The 16,883-nt window shown below is 46.0% G+C and overlaps 2 protein-coding genes across 4 annotated transcripts; both read left to right on the top strand.

The window, feature by feature from the left end:
* The first annotated feature begins 2,728 nt into the window (after positions 1 to 2,728).
* Positions 2,729 to 4,375, top strand: LOC149861057 (claw keratin-like). 2 transcript variants are annotated; one of them, XM_090051594.1, is made up of 2 exons: positions 2,729 to 2,749; positions 3,288 to 4,375. In XM_090051594.1, exon 2 carries the CDS (start codon positions 3,308 to 3,310, stop codon positions 3,701 to 3,703), a length of 396 nt encoding a protein of 131 aa, XP_089907720.1. In that variant the 5' UTR covers positions 2,729 to 2,749; positions 3,288 to 3,307; the 3' UTR covers positions 3,704 to 4,375. The 2 variants fall into 2 exon arrangements, with proteins under 2 accessions (XP_089907720.1, XP_089907719.1); XM_090051593.1 differs by lacking the exon at positions 2,729 to 2,749 and having other exon boundaries at positions 3,039 to 3,614; positions 4,059 to 4,375.
* A 6,458-nt stretch (positions 4,376 to 10,833) lies between these two features.
* On the top strand, positions 10,834 to 12,428 carry LOC149861056 (claw keratin-like). 2 transcript variants are annotated; one of them, XM_090051656.1, is made up of 3 exons: positions 10,947 to 10,959; positions 11,103 to 11,146; positions 11,317 to 12,428. In XM_090051656.1, exon 3 carries the CDS (start codon positions 11,337 to 11,339, stop codon positions 11,730 to 11,732), a length of 396 nt encoding a protein of 131 aa, XP_089907782.1. In that variant the 5' UTR covers positions 10,947 to 10,959; positions 11,103 to 11,146; positions 11,317 to 11,336; the 3' UTR covers positions 11,733 to 12,428. The 2 variants fall into 2 exon arrangements, with proteins under 2 accessions (XP_089907781.1, XP_089907782.1); XM_090051655.1 differs by lacking the exon at positions 11,103 to 11,146 and having other exon boundaries at positions 10,834 to 10,959.
* Positions 12,429 to 16,883: the final 4,455 nt, after the last annotated feature.

Genomic DNA, 16,883 nt, shown 5'->3' with positions numbered 1-16,883 from the left:
ACTGACTCTAATCCAGCCATAGACACCTAGGAAGCCCATGCTGATGATTCACACTGAGCGTAGCATGAGGCCTGGTTTTCCAAAGTACCGCAGTTATCAGCATCTTTTAGCAAAAAAACTGGAAGGTATTCTTTCGTCAGAGCAAAATATGAGCGCTACGTCTATCACAAATAGACAAAGATCCACTGACTTCAGCAGAGCTATCCTGTCTTTCACAGCTTGAGTTTTCAGTCCCTTGTTTCTAATGACATATTATAGGAAAGATATTTCCATTCTCTATATCACTCTGATAGCTTTGTTGAACAATATGAAGCTTAGATGTGCTTAAGCCAACATCCTGAAACTCCATGAAGAAGGATGCAGAAAGTAAAACAAAGGACAGAAAAGGCCTTGCAGAGACTCCTGTGCTGAAGCGATGACTAATGCAATCCCTGAGCACGTTAAGAAGGAGCTATGTCCAACTTAGCCAAGGCACCAAACAGACAAAGGCTCTGACATGCGACATCTTCTATACAGTTGGAGATGATGTGAAGGGGCAGAAAGGCCCTAAAGCATTACCGAAAGCACTAGTTATGGGCAAGAAACTGCAATGGGCATAATTACATCTCTGGAGTTATTAGCCGAATATCAGGCCTGTGCAGTGTGATGTCCATGTGCCTTTCATCTGCAATCCTTGTGAATCAGCCCCATTCCTGGCTTCCCCCTGCTGCTCTGATTTCCCTGGTGCCCAGGAATCGAGCTCTGACCCGACGCTCTGTGGACGTGATGCTTGCACAGCTCATCTTGCAACACCTTGGAAGACGAGCGCTTCTGTTCTCCAAGCTCAGCACTGCTCACACCCACGGGTGTCACGCCGTCCCCACTGACAGCAACAGGAGACTCTCTGCTGATGTAAGCAGGCTTTGTACTGAGCCCTACAGCTTTGACATGTGCCCCCAGCTGAGAATGAGCAAGAGTCCCGAGTACCCCTAATATCTTCTGCAGTGTTCAAATGAGAGCATAGAGGGGGATGAAGTGCAGAAAAGCACTTCACGCTGCCTTTGTCCAGGCAGGGAGTTTGCAGCAGAGGGCAGGGGGCTTGTAAAAGGCTGCAGGGACAAGGATACAAATGGGACAGTGATCCAGCATTTGGCATCAAAGCCTATGGGAGAAGCTCAGTTGAAAGTGGAAGTCATACAGAGCATGCTTCAAGGCCTGATGGGGAGAGGATTGCTGAGCATGGGAAACATGACTTTGTGAGCATAACACACAGCACGAACCTGTGGTTCCTCAGACAGAGGAGGGATGAAAGGGGGGGTTGTGATCACGCTGTGTGTGACATGCATTTTTTTTCCATATGATGCTATGTGTCAGCATGGGTACACTAGTAATATGTTATTACTGCCACAGTCACAAAACATATAAAACAATAATGAGTGTTTATGATGTGCTTTCAAAGGTCTAGATGTTAGGAAGCCACAAAACACACAGCAGAAGATGTAAGTATGCCCAGTGTTTTTGTAGGAAAACTGAGGCACGGTACGGGGCAGGACGCTCAGGGAGACGTCAGCAATGAAACTACTGCCCCACGGCCGGAGCTGTGCAACCAGGGGTCTTACAAATGATGCATAAAGCGGTTCGTTTCTCTGGAGGCCCGTAAAAAATCACAGACACACATACATTAAACGGCACAAAGGTGGCATTTCTTTGCAAACAAAGGTCAGAGCAGAGTCAGGTACTCAGATTACTCTGACCCCGCATTGGTATTCGCAAGCGAAATTTATCTTTTCTCTCCTGGGCACGTGTGCAGAAACAGGAACTCTTACAGCTTACTTCTGTTTCATACAAGCATACATGTAAGTTACATCACTACATACATCGCATGTATAGTTTAATTAACTACTTAAGTATGCAGGGCGAAGAAGTAAATATGCATCAGCTAATTAAGCATACTCAGAAACTACAACAGGTCACCAAAAGTTTACTTCCCCCCCCCCTTTCAAGGACACAGATAATTGAATTTTGGCTCCTGCAATCCGCATGATAAAGACTTAAGGCAGGTGAGGGGGAGAAACTGCAATTAGCATAAGAAAGTCTGTAGCAAGGCTGGGAAAGAAAAAGCCCTTGGCAGTATTTCTTTCTTATCAGGTGCAAGATGCAAGCTGCGCATTTCTAACAATATTGTATTTCTAACAAAAATGTGGACTGCTTGTGCTTGTTCCTGGGATTAAACTCAGCTACCCGTCAAAAAAAAAAGGAATGGGCTGTTCCTACAATTCAACCATTTTGAGGGACAGATATGTAATGAACCAGCATTAAAAATGTATCCTCATATTAAGCCACTGGTGTTTGCTTAAGCAGTAGTTCACCGAAAGTACAGAAAATACTTGAATGATTCAGAACTATCTGCACACAAAGCACCTCACTGGTAGCAGGACTTCTATGATAACACTTGTTAATTATGCTGTTTTACATATAAGCTTTCTGGCAGCCCATAAAACTTTAAGAGGAGCACAGTGTGCCGGGTGTGATGTAGGCATGGTGATTACGAGGGCCGAGACCACATTAATAGGCCAAGAACTGAGGGAAACAATTATCACAGCTGAAGGAATTTACCATGCAGCTTGTGTTGTTTTGTAACTAATTGGGGCACAGTGCAACACAAAAAGGTGCCGCCAATGCTCCGGGCAGTCTTAAAACAGTATAAAAGCAGTCCCAACCCCGGGCTTCTCTAACCACTTCTCTTCACTTCCTCTCCTCAGGGAACAGGGTAAGTCTGCTTAGACTAAATGTCCTTATAACTAGGCAGATATTGTGTTCACATTCATTTCCAGTCCTACTTCTCTATGTTTTCTCTGACTTGTAGCAATACAAACATTTTACTTGTGTTTCTTCCTAACTTTATGTTGCAGGTTCCTGTATTGATTTAGTCAGGAATTTTCTGAGGAAAAGCAGGTTGCTCTACATTTCCTGGGAGAGTGAGGTATAGAAATGTCCCAGACAGGCCTAAGGGAGAAGATATCTAATATTTCCAATTGCAGGTGTAAGGAAGAAGCACTTGTATTGGTGTCATTACGGAGCGCTTCAAGGCTATCAGATTGTACTGGGGTTTGAGGCAGGGCGCAAGGCAGGGAGGTCACCGCTCTGATCCACTACAACAAATCCTGTGTTCAAGGCGCGGAGGCATCAGGGTCGTGGGGGTGCTGAGCTGGCAGCTGGGGACATGGGTAGAGCCGCATTCAGAGCAGTGCGACTCAAGTGACTTATGTCCTCCTCACCCCAACTCCTTGCTGTGCTCTGCATTTCAGACTCCCCCCACAAGGAAAGGATGGCTTGCTCTCCAGCTCTGAGCTCTGGCATCTGCGCCAGCCCCTGCGGGGTGGCTGTCCCACAGCCCATCGCTGACAGCTACAACGAGCCGTGCGTCCGGCAGTGCCCTGACTCCAGAGTGGTGATCCAGCCGCCCGCGTCTGTTGTGACCTTCCCTGGAGCCACCCTCAGCTCCTTCCCTCAGGACAGCTTTGTGGGATCCGCCGGGCTTCCTCACCTTGGAGCTGGATACGGGGGCAGCTTCGGGTCCAGGGGCTTCTATGGCTCCCGGGGGTACACTGGTGCTGGGGGTCCCTATGGCTATGGTGGGTTATGGGGTTACGGGGGCCTTTGTGGTTCTGGGGGCTGGCGATGGGGCCACAGGTACCTCAATGGCAACTGTGCGCCATGCTAAACCTTGGAGGAATGGCCACGGGACAGGGAACAACCAGGCAGCGATGTGGATAGACGGCTGAGATTATGGGCATGGCTTGCAGAGGTGGTGAGCTCCGATATCTCCAGCTGACGTGAATGGGAGAGATGTGCGCTCACCCCTTCTGCAAACAGGCCCAGAGACACCTTCCTCGTGCTTTACCTTGCTTGCATGATACTTTCCTCTGATGCATTCCCAGCTAAGCTCTCCCTGGTATTAAGCCTGAAGTGCTGATTCTTTGTTACATCAACGCCCCGTTACAGAGCTCTGAGAGTGGGAAGGCGGGTGTAAATCCAACAGACACAGTGCCATAACCCGGGTTTTCCCTTCGTTTCAGTTCTGTTCTGTCCAGGAACATGCACCATCTCTTCCTAGTTTTTAAACGGAGGCATGAGGGAGAGAAGCTGCCTAGACCTCTGCGTTTACTGGGTTTTTCTTATTTAATACCAACCAGGGCCAAAGCAGTTACTTGAACTTCTTCCTACCAGGACTTCATTGTCAAACTCTAGGTTCACCTGGAATGAAAAGAAGCACAACTTGAATTAAAGGAATAACCATGTCGGGAATGGTTACTTGTAATCTGTTTTGAAACCCTGGGAACCTATTCCTTGTACGCTAAATTATTTTATTTTTTCCTTGTATGTATGCTGCACTTCTCACCTGCATTAAAAGCACTGTTGCATCAAAGAGCTGGATTTCTTGTGTCATGCTGTTACATCCCCTGTTTTCTATGTTTGGCATTTTCTGAACTCTAAAATGAGAGTGCCTCTTAAGAGATTTACTAGGAGGACATTAGGACATTCTCATCTATTGTTTCCCTGTAGGGTCCCACCTCTACCCTTTGCTGCAAATAACAACTAACTGTCACCTGGTACACATGCACCCTTGAATGCTTTCCACCTCCCCGAGCCCTGCTTCTCTTCCCACAGCTCCTGATCTTGGCTCTCTAACTCGCTACCAGGCTTTTGACCTCCACGCCACAAAGTTGTGACCTGATCAGGCAATGAACAGGACAGGTCTTGAAACACCTTCTTTTAATGGGACCATACATTGCAATCCAGGGGTTCTGAACACGTGGAGAAAATTTTAGTTTTATAACATCGGGAAAAACTGATGAAGCATTAACAGGTGACTAAAGGCCTTTGATGTCTTGCTCTGAGAAACCCTGGCATAAAGATAGAGGATGTGTTATTTTCTTTCTTTTCCATTCATAGCATGAAGGAGAATGCCATGAAAAGAAGTGGTTTCTGAAACCCAGTGTCTAACTCAGAGTACATGCAAACTAGAGCTGATCTCTGCTTGGCTGCATTACATGAAACTGTAAATGTTGTAATCAGCATTACAGATCTCTGTATAATCAGTATGTGCAGATCTCTGTAAATAATGCTGAAAATTATTGATTTCCAAAAATGTCACTGAAATGACAGCATATGATACACAGGTTCCTTCAGGTTTTTGTTTGTTTGAATGTGGCAGTCTTCAACAAGAATTGCCTTCTGATTGGCCTAAATCTGAAGCTGATCATTGGCTATCAAGTTTACCTTCCTGGTATCTATATATGGGAAGATAAGAATTGTTCAAAAGAATGACAAGGTGAATATTTCAGATGTTTGTCCCATGACACCAGATGAACTTTTGCCTAAATTCCAAATATTTTTCCTTTTAAGACTTTGTGTCAGATGCAGGAATTTGCATTGAAATAGCCATTAATGCCCTTATAAAAAGGTTTTGCTGTTGGAATTCTACACTGAAATTTAATTGTATGGACACAGTGTGAATAGACATCCTCATTATCTTAAAGTTATTGATCAACATAGGCTATTTGACTTGAAACAATCTGAAAGTTACCATTAGATCTTGTTAGGGCTTTGAGAAATGGAAACGCTCCATTTTTACTACAGTTTCGACATTTTGACAGTACAGTGTTTCATTTGAACTTTTGTTTCGAGTTGAAACATCTCTTCCGTTTCATTCCGTCAAAACGTTTTGCCATTTCTACCCTGTTTCGACATTTGGCCCATAGGATATCATGGCGAAGAAAAAAACAGGCTATCACTTTGTCATTTCATATATGATTTAGATGAAACCGTCAGGAATGGTAGCCCTGTCTAAGGGCATAATTTGTGGTTAGTTTCAAGAAGATATCTACAGGGGGGTTAGAGAAACTACACCCCTGAATCTTGAGAGCAAAACTCATGTCACGTGTATGTGTTAAGCCACAGCTGGGTCAAAACTGCGTGCAGGAGGCATGCTGGACGTTCTGAGGCTTCCTCAGAGGTCAGCACTGCAAAGGACACAATTGGACAGGTTTTATATGTGCCCAGGTTTTCATTAGTCTCACGCTTTCGGTGGAGAACCCCCATAAAAAAGTATTAGACTCATTGAAAACCTTACATGTCAGGATTGCATGCGTCTATCCCCTAATTAGATTTGGACTTGCAGACCTCAGTTCTGGTCAGTTTGGTTTCCATTGATTACAAATGTGGAAGAAAGCATTTATATCCATTAATGGTGTGAGATAGGCAAAACTTTGTTTTGTAACTATTTAGTACCTCATGCAGAATGGGCATCTCATAACCTCCATGTGGTTCAAGAGGTGCAGAAAAGCTCTCGCAACTCTGAGCTCTTCCAACCATTTCTCTGGACTTGCTCTCCCCGGTGAACTGGGAAGGCCAATGCGGTTCCAATTCGGTAAGGAGTCACACAAGTGATAGCTTGTTTGTTCAAATGCTTATTTTGTGTTCCTTGAGTTGGTTAAAAGAAAAATTACAGGATAGATGTATCGATGCATCAAAAGAACAATACATGGATAGATCAATAGATATGTCTCTGTGTGTGTGTACTTTTTAAAAAGTATGTTGCAGATATCTGTGGCTTTAAGCTTTAGAAATTATTCCTAGTGTTTCCAGGGGCAGATGTGCATTTGGGAAGCTCGGTTTTCATTACTCTCAGTTGGCAACTGTGCCTTTTGAAACCCCTCAGCAGTTCTAAGAAGCCTTGTAGTCAACACTGAACTTGTGGGTGTAATGGCAATGCCTTCACTTCTCCATACTGGGTCCCATTGGGGATCTTGTGTTTGGAAACAGCTGCTGCTCACCAGTAATTGAGACAGGGCAGCCTTTTTGTTCTGGGGGCTGGTGATGGGGCCACAGGTACCTCAATGGCAACTGTGAGCCATGCTAAATCTTGCAGGAATGGCCATGGGACAGGGAAGAAGAAGGCAATGACTAACAGTACAGATTCATGGCTCAGGACTGGTGCATGGCTTGCAGAAGTGCCAAGTTAAACACGACTCTAAATGAATGCAATAAGAATTGTGACTTATCACCACCTTTGTAAGCCTACCCAATATTCTCTGTTTATGCTTTTGGTCTCTTTCCTCTTCTGTCTTTCCACCGACTCCATGTGGACCCGATGGTCATTGACACTAAAGTCTTTTCCCACCACTCAGTCACTATAAGTGAAGCAAGGACCTGAGAGTGCAAGTAAGCTCTTCCTACAAGCACCTGAAGGATTCTTTTCTTTGCCAGACAAGTATAAAAGAGTCTCAGTGCCCACAGGAACCTGGTCCTGTTTATCCTCCAGATGAATATTCTTTCTTTCCTCTAGCTTTTCACTGCCCTTCAGATGGATGTAATGGTGAAGACTTTTCCACTCTGCTTATACTGTTTTTTTTTCCTATCTGAGAAGGTCAAAGGTGAAACCTGGCATGAAACATCTAACCTCAAATTTTTGAAAGGAGGTCTTGGCTGTCAAATGTCACAATGTGGACATGAAAGAGGAAGATCTTGTGTGAAATGCTTCGTTGTTGGTTTTCTCCCTACTTGAAACCCTGGAAATTTGCTCTGTGTACCTTTCATTTCTATTTGAAACAATTGTAAATTCAATTGCTTACACACATTAAAAATAATGCTGCATCATAATGCTCCTCTCCTTGGTCAATTTATTTTCCTCTCCTCTGTCCTCTATTTTTATAGCTCATGAATTCTTACGAGGAGTAAATTGTCAGGATACACTTGAGGGATGGACAATACTTCTCGATACAGAGAAAGGCAACTCTCACCCCACTCGACCATCATCCACAAGCCATGCCATTATGAGTGTGGGATGAGATTCCTGACCCAGGAATGAGGACCAAGACTATCTATTCAGGAATCTACATCGGGAGCATCTACACACCACAGTCAAAATGCCCTGTCTTGGCTAAAGCCAACAACCCCGTACTTTTGGGAAGATGAATCCCTTCTACCCTGTGGCAATAGGAGGGGAGAATAATTTCTTTCTGGATCAAGCAAAGCCCAGACCTTGGGGACACCAAATACATGTTCAAGCAATACCTGGTAACATACATGAAGTCCGTGCAACTCGAGGCTAGATGTTCATATCAGAGTATCCAGTAACAGGTAGTCTTCTGTCTTGTCATCTGAAGGCACTAGTTCAGTGGCTCTCAATCTTCTAGGGCTCAAACATCCCCTGTAAGACTCAGGCAAAACCCCTCAGGTATGGCTGTGGAAAATTACCTTGTAAAATACCCACTTTCACGTACTGTTCAACTATGGAAAAATAGCAGAGAAATTCCACAATTAACACAATGGGCTCCTATTTGAAATTTTGGGGTGCAAGATGTGAATCCTGTTTGCTAAACTAATTATGCTAATATTGTGTGGCTCCCCATGACACCCATACCAAGATCCATTGGTACCCCAGAATTCGGGAACCCTTTGATGAGAATCTCTGCTCCAGCTCAAACCCTCTGAGAAAAGAAGACAAAAGCACAGGACAAAGGGCCCTGTGGGCCCATAGCTGTTAACAACGCCCATGCTTTTTTTTTCCAGATGATGGTGGTAAAAAGGTTCAGATATAAAAGAGCTCAAATTCCTTCTCTGTAAACAAACAGATAGTCCCAAAGGTGAATGTCACCCTTTCCTGGAGATTATTAATTCAGAGACATGCTCAGAGCGACAGAAGACCACACATTGTTAGTGTCTAGTCACATTTTCCTTGAGATTTAAGAGAAATAGGATTAGTACCGTACTGGCTCCATCAAGTTTTATAAATCTCCTGTTGCAAGTGTGTGTTGTGGGACAGCCACCCCACAGGGCTTGGAGCAGGCAGCGTAGCCCAGGGCTGGGAAGACAGTCACCTTTCTGGGATGGAGAAAAACCTTAAATCCAGAGTAGGCGAGGGAGCGAACAGGAGGCTGCTTTGCTCCATCTTGGCTGCCTGCTCTTCCCTCCATCTCGCTCCTCCCTCCAGCCCAAACTCTGGGAGCACCTTAGTCTCTTCCTGCCTAAAAACACTGACTTTAATCCAGTCATAGACACCTAGGATGGGTATCTTGCTTATTTACATTGAGCATAGCATCAGTATTGGATATCCAAAGCCCTGGAGGTATCAGTATCTCCTAGCAAAAACAACGGAAGCTATTCTTTTGTCAGAGCCAAATATTTAGCCCTACGTCCATCACAAATGGACAAAGATTCACTGACTTCAGAAGAGCTATCCTGTCTTTCACAGTGTTTTCAGTGCCTTGTTTCCAATGACAAAATATGGAAATAGATATGTAAATTCTCTATATCATCTGATAACTTGGTTGAAAATTATGAAGCTTAGATGTGCTAAAGCCAACATCCTGAAACTCCGTGAAGAAGGATGCAGAAAGTAAAACAAGCAAAGGACAGAAAAGGCCTTGCAGAGACTCCTATGCTGAAGCGATGACCAATGCAATCCCTGAGCACGTTAAGAAGGAGTTATGTCCAACTTAGGCAAGGCACTGAGCAGACAAAGGCAAGAGAAGTGGAGTCAGGAGCTCTGACATGTGACAGCTTTTATATAGTTGGAGATGATGTGAAGGGGCAGAAACACCCTAAAGCATTAAGGAAAGCACTGGCTGTGGGCAAGAAACTTCAATGGGCATGATTATATCTCTGGAGTTATTAGCTGAATATCAGGCCTGTGCAGTGTGATGTCCATGTGCCTTTCATCTGCAATCCTTGTGAATCAGCCCCATTCCTGGCATCCACCTGCTGCTCTGATTTCCCTGGTGCCCAGGAATCGAGCTCTGACCCGACGCTCTGTGGACGTGATGCTTGCACAGCTCATCTTGCAACACCTTGGAAGACGAGCGCTTCTGTTCTCCAAGCTCAGCACTGCTCACACGGGTGTCACGCCATCCCCACTGACAGCAACAGCAGACTCACCAGTGATGTAAGCAGGCTTTTTGCCAGGCCCTATGGGTTTGACATGTGCCCCTGGCTGAGCGTGAGCGAGACCCATGAGTGCCTCTGAAGATCTTCGGCAGCTTTTAAACCAGAGTGTAGAGGGGGACGATGTGCAGAAAAGCACTTCACGCTGCCTTTGCCCAAACAGGGAGTGTGCAACAGAGAGGGCAAGGGGCTTTTAAGAGGCTGCATGGAGAAGGATACGAATGGGGGAAAAGGGACAGAGATATGGCATATGGCTTCAAAGCTCATGGGAGAAGCTCAATTCAGAGTGGAAGTCATACAGAGCATGCTTCAAGGCCTGATGGGAAGAGGGATGCTGAGCATGGGAAACGTGACTTTGTGATCATAACTCACAGCACGAACTGTGGTTGCTGACACAGGGGAGGGATGAAAGGCGAAGCTGTGATTTCACGCTGTGCGTGACCTGCATATTATTCCACATGATGGCATGTTTCAGCACGGGTACACCAGTAATATGCTACTACTGCCACAGTCACAAAACATATAAAACAATAATGAGTGTTTATGACGTGCTTTCAAAGGTCTCGATGTTAGGAAGCCACAAAACAGGCTGCAGGAGGTGTTAGTACGCCCAGGGTATTTGTAGGAAAACCGAGGCACGGAGCAGGGCAGGACACTCAGGAAGACGGCAACAATAAAACTACAGCCCCAAACGCTGGGCGACTAGAGCTGTGTAAGCAATTGCTTGTAGCTGATGCAGGCTTTTTGGTAGCCCATAAAACTTTATGAGGAGCACAGCATGGCAGGTGTGATGTAGGCATGGTAATTATGAGGGCCAAGACCACATTAATAGGCCAAGCACTGAGGGAAACCTTTATCACAACTGATGGAGTTAAGCATCCAGCTGGCGTTGTTTTGTAAGTAATTGGGGCACAATGCAAAAAAAAAAAAGGTGCCGCCAATGCTCTGGGCAGTCTTAAAACATTATAAAAGCAGTCCCAACCCCGGGCTTCTCTAACCAATTCTCTTCACTTCCTCTCCTCAGTGAACAGGGTAAGTCTGCCGAGACTAAATGTCCTTATAGCTAGCCAGATATTGTCTTCACATTCATTTCCAGTCCTACTTCTCTATGTTTTTTCTTACTTGTAACAAAACAAATGTTTTGCTTTGTGTTTTTCCCTACCTTTATGTTGCAGGTTCCTGTATTGATTTTTGTCAGGAATTTTCCGTGGAAAAGCAGGTTGCTATATATTTCCTCAACAAATCCTGTGTTCAAGGCATGGAGGCATCAGGGTCGTGGGGGTGCTGAGCTGGCAGCTGGGGACATGGGAGGAGCCGCATTCAGAGCAGTGCGACTCAAGTGACTTATGTCCTCCTCACCCCAACTCCTTGCTGTGCTCTGCATTTCAGACTCCCCCCACAAGGAAAGGATGGCTTGCTCTCCAGCTCTGAGCTCTGGCATCTGCGCCAGCCCCTGCGGGGTGGCTGTCCCACAGCCCATCGCTGACAGCTACAACGAGCCGTGCGTCCGGCAGTGCCCCGACTCCAGAGTGGTGATCCAGCCGCCCGCGTCTGTTGTCACCTTCCCTGGCGCCACCCTCAGCTCCTTCCCTCAGGACAGCTTTGTGGGATCCGCCGGGCTTCCTCACCTTGGAGCTGGATACGGGGGCAGCTTCGGGTCCAGGGGCTTCTATGGCTCCCCAGGCTACTTTGGTGCTGGGGGTCCCTATGGCTATGGTGGGTTATGGGGTTACGGGGGCCTTTGTGGTTCTGGGGGCTGGCGATGGGGCCACAGGTACCTCAATGGCAACTGTGCGCCGTGCTAAACCTTGGAGGAATGGCCACGGGACAGGGAACAACCAGGCAGTGATGTGGATAGACGGCTGAGATTATGGGCATGGCTTGCAGAGGTGGTGAGCTCTGATTTCTCCAGCTGACGTGAATGGGAGAGATGTGCGCTCACCCCTTCTGCAAACAGGCCCAGAGATACCTTCCTCGTGCTTTACCTTGCTTGTATGATACTTTCCTCTGATGCATTCCCAGCTAAGCTCTCCCTGGTATTAAGCCTGAAGTGCTGATTCTTTGTTACATCAACGCCCTGTTACAGAGCTCTGAGAGTGGGAAGGCAGGTGTAAATCCCCTTGACACGGTGCCATAACCCGGCTTTTCCTTTCGTTTCGGTTCTGTTCTGTCCAGGAACACACACCATCTCTTTCTGGTTTGTAAACGGAGGCATGAGGGAGAGAAGCTGCCTAGGCCTCTGCTTTAATAGGGTTTCTCTCATTTAATACCAACCAGGGTCAAATCAGTTACTTGAACTTGTTCCTACCAGAACTTCATTGTCAAACTCTAGGTTCACCTGGAATGAAAAGAAGCACAACTTGAATCAAAGGAATAATCATGTTGGGAATTGTTGCTTGTAATCTGTTTTGTAACCCTGGGAACCTATTCCTTGTATGGTGAATTATTTTCTTTTTTCTTTGTATGCATGTTGCACTTCTCACCTGCATTAAAATACTATTGCATCGAAGAGCTGGATTTCTTGTGTCATGCTTTTTACATCTCCGGTTTTCCGTGGTTGGCATTTTCATAAAAAAAATTTCTGAACTCTAAAACAGTGGTGCTGTTTAGGAGATTTACTAGGAGGCCATTAGGACATTCCCATCTGTTCTTCCTCTCTAGGGTCCTACCTTTTCCCTTCACTGCAAAGAGCAACTAACAATCACTCAGCAAAGATGCACCCTTGAATGCTTTACATTTCCCAGACCCCAGCTTATCTTCCCACAGCTCCTCATTTTGGTTCTCCAACTCACTGCCAGGGTTTTGACCTCCACTCCACAAGTTTTGACTTGATTAGGCAATTACCAGAAGAAGCCTTGAAATGCATTTTTGAAAGGCACCATATTTTGCAATCCAGGGGTGCTTAACACCTAGAGTAAATTTTAGCTTTATAACATTGGCTATGATTGTTGACACATTAAGAGGTTCCTGAAGTGCTTCGATGTCGTGATCCGAGAAACCCTCACATAAAGGTAGAAGATGTGTTATTTTCTTTATTTCCTGTGCATATCACAAAGGTGAATGCCATGAAAAGAACTGGTGCCCAAAACCCAAAGGGTCTAACTCAGAGTACGGAGAAGCTGGAGTTGGTCTCTGCTTGAATGCATTGCAAGAAACTTTAATAACAGATCTCTGTAAATGATGCTTAAAATTCTTGACTTCCAAATATGTCACTGAAATGAGAGCACATGTACACAGGTTCCTTCAGGTTTTTGTTTTTTTGAACGTAGCAGTCTTCAGGAAGAATTGTCTTCTTATTGGCCTAAGTCTCAAGCTGATTATTGGCTATCAGGTTTACCTTCCTGTTATGTATATATACTGATTTGCTTTAGGACTCCCACTGGTATAAAAAAAATGAGGATAAGTGGTAGAGACTTGCAGATACAGCCTCCTTCTGGTTTTATGAAAGTGGGTACCATTCCACTACGCCTCTGTGTAGGAATGAGTCACAAACGATGTAGTAACTTAGTTCCAACGTGTGATGTGCTCTCCCACCTGGTGGGCCTCACACCACTGCTGGAGAGTGTGATCAGCCATAGGAATGGGAGGGGGCAGACTCTCCCATAAATGCAATGGCTCGAGAGGCTGAACAGTTGCAGAATGCACTACTGGGGATACAAACTCGAGTGTTGAGCTCAATGGGTTTCCCCTCAGGAAGTGTGTAACAACAAATTCCCAAATGAGCAGAGCTACAACAATTACCTCCCCTCCCAGTCAGTCATGCCAGCCTTCAGGTAGGGAATGAACCCAAGATAATAACTGGTGCCACAGGTGCACTGACAGTTACTACCTTGCCAGTCAACTATCCTGTTTCTTCTACTCAGAGACCAGGACTTCACTTGCTCTGGGGTGGCGGGTTTCTTCCAGTGTGGATACTGCAGCTGCACCATGGGAAGGCCATTTGAGCGCGTTTCCAGGGGATGCTCTTCAGGGTCAGGCCACTCCTTGAGGTCTTTAGGAGCAAGTTCATTAATATCTGGGTAATAAGAAGGATAGTAGACATGCCCTACCCAGAAAACACAATAAGGCATTAATAAAAAGAGTACATTCATGACAGTCCACCACTTCATGGTGCCAGCCAATTCAGACTGGTGACAGAGCAGGACTCGTCTTCAGTGGCAGGCTCAGTTAGGAATAGTTATGGCTACACTTGTGGACAAATCCAATCTGTAGGAACAAGACAACAAGGAGCTTGGCTCCCGTTAGGTGAATCTGACTTAAATACCTACCATGTATTATGCATACCTTTGGTTAATAGTGTCCCCTCCCATTTCTCTGCCTGAGGATGCTTCACTACTACCCGATCTCCTGCCTGGAGCTTTCCCTGGTCACCACCCCTAGGTCGCTCTACTGCCAGCTCGCGGGGACCACCCAATCCAAAGGCCTACTGTATGGGGCTACCTCCCAGATGGGGTCAGTTATTGGCTCAATTGATAGCTCGATCCAGGTGCAAGCCCCAGCCTTTAAGAGCCAGGCCAGTGACCAACCGCAAATTGCATCTGAGGATGCCATTGACTCGCTCTACCAATCCATTAGACTGCAGATGGTATGGGACGTGATCTGTCCATAACATGCTATGTTTCATGGTCCAGTCATACACAAGATGACTGCGGAAGTGAGGGCCATTATCACTCTGTAGTTCTATATGTGGTGGATACACAGCTAGCAAAGTTTCCAGTGCTGCATGAGTGTCTTGGGCTGTAGCTCTCACTGAGGCACAGACAAACGTCATTCCTGTGAAAACTTCTACAGCTACAAACATGTACTGTCGCTTTCGGGAAGTTCGAGGGAGGGGGCCTATGAAATCACATTGCCATACCTGCCGTGCTACTTTTCCTTTGCATAATGACAACAGGACTGTTGGGCAGGGTTTTAGTCGTATTTTTACCTCACGGCAAGTGCTTCAACTATTTCTTGTGCTTCTTTCTAGGTTACATAAATGCCCCACGAAGTGGCCAGGCAGGTGGTTCCATCACACCCAGGGTGTCCGTGGTGTCAATGTAGCCATTCTGCAGCTCGTTCCCCAGGTGTAAGTGGGAGGAGGAATTGGGTAACGATGGACTAGCTGCTTTATTTTTTCCTTCAACATACAAGGTTTCCAATTGGGCTTGCAGTTCTTTCACATTAGTGGGAGTCAGGGTCTCCACTATATTTCGCATCTCCTCAGTTGGTATTGTTGGCCCCCCATTCTGCCATTGTATTCCTAGAAATTCACACTGGGGACCCACCTTTTGAATTCTTTGTTCAGATAGTGTGAATCCAAAGGTAAGCACTTTTTCTTTTAATGATTCAAAGGCCTTGATGGCAGCCTCTCTGTCTTGACTGCCTACCATAACGTCATCTATATACTGCCACATGCATACATCAGGGTACTTTTCTTGAAGTTCATGAACTATTGTAGCTAAAACCCCATGAGCCAGGGTGGGACTGTGTATCCACCCCTGGGGCAATACAGTGTAGGTATACTGTTGCCCCAACCATGTGAAAGCAAATACTGGCCAGTGGCTCTCCTGGATGGGAATAGCAAAAAACATGTCTTTGATATCAACGGATCCCATCCATGCAGGTCCATAACACCAGATGCTTTCTGTCAAGGCTGGTAGTGATGGGACAGCAGCTGTTAAGGGGTCAGTATTAGCATTCAAAGCTCAAAAGTCAATAGTCAGCCGCCACCCTCCATTTGGCTTGTGCACTGGCCACACTGGATTGTTATATGGAGAGTGGGTTCGGATAATAGTCCTGTTTTCTAACTGCTGATTTATGATACACTGAATAGGTTGGGTGGCCTCGGGGGGGGGAGTTCAATACTGGGGTCTGTGTACTCCTTTCATGGGAGGCAGGGTTAGTGGGATCATGCTACATCAACTTACAGCTGTTATAGCTGTTTCTCGGTGAGGCACTGTGCACCCAAACTGCCAATTGTCTTGTTCAAGTGCAAACCAATGTCCTTTTAGTACATTAAGTCCCAGTAAGCTTGGTCTCCCTTTAAGTATTACTGCTGCCGCTGTTACCTTAGAGCCATTAGGTAACGCAAAGCTTGCTCGGACCAGATGTCCTGGTCATCTGGTGCCTCTGACTCCAATTACTTCATAAGGGGCTCCTTTCTCCCCCTTCCAATCTGCGGAATCTAAAATGCAAATCTGGGCACCAGTGTCTAAAGTATATCAATTGGCTTTTTATATTTACCTAATTGAATCTGTACAGGTATCTGAATTAAGGGGCCAATATTAACTTTAGATACCGGTCCCCGGCTTGCTACTGCCCCCATTGTGGCCCCTTTCTTTGTGGGTTGGGCCGGCTGGACTCCCTAGGCCATGTGATCAGGCAGGGTAAAGGCTGGCGGCCCCACAGGTGCCTGGGAAAATGCCAACAGTTCTGCCCTGAGGGCAGAGAATCTCTTCAGTGACACTGTTGGTGGTGCAGAAGGCTCTGCTTTTGGTCTTGCCCCTTTGGTACAGTGTTTAGCCCCCAGCCTTCTCAAGACATTGGAGGGCAGTCTATTGATTTGCACTTTATTGAAACAGGCAGCTAACAAGTCTTTCCACATTTTTGCTTGAGGAGTTTTGGGCTGGCCTTTCCCAGCTTTTCTCAACAATTCAGGGGGGTCAGGGGGTTTATCTTTCACTGAGGCTACTGCCATGGCCTTGGCAGTTTTCATTGGCTCGGTAAGCCTTAGGTTCTGCATTTGAACTAGCCAGTCTATTCCTGGCTCTTCCAGCTTGAACTTCTGGCGCTTTTGAATACTTTTAATCTCCGCATGGGTAAGGGAACGCAGCTTTGTTTGGGGATTCTCTCCTTGCAGCTTTGGATGAGTTATCACCACGGGAAAAACTTGGCTGAGTTTTTCCCTTGGGGTGGGGAAGGCCTGGCTATGTTCCTCCCTCTGGGCAGGAACATACGGGGGTGTTTTAGCACCA

This window comes from Crocodylus siamensis, chromosome 6 (genome assembly GCF_052110815.1).
Source record: "Crocodylus siamensis isolate JL-2025a chromosome 6, ASM5211081v1, whole genome shotgun sequence".
Lineage (NCBI taxonomy): Eukaryota > Metazoa > Chordata > Crocodylia > Crocodylidae > Crocodylus > Crocodylus siamensis.
Note: the sequence above shows the minus strand (reverse complement) of the source record. Positions and strands in the feature narration are given on the sequence as shown.

Coding starts and splice junctions, on each gene's coding strand:
- LOC149861057 (XM_090051593.1), top strand. CDS start 3,245: ATGTCCTCCTCACCCCAACTCCTTGCTGTGCTCTGCATTTCAGACTCC. Junction 3,615..4,058: donor TGGGGGTCCCTATGGCTATG/GTGGGTTATGGG, acceptor CCTTCGTTTCAG/TTCTGTTCTGTCCAGGAACA.
- LOC149861056 (XM_090051655.1), top strand. CDS start 11,337: ATGGCTTGCTCTCCAGCTCTGAGCTCTGGCATCTGCGCCAGCCCCTGC.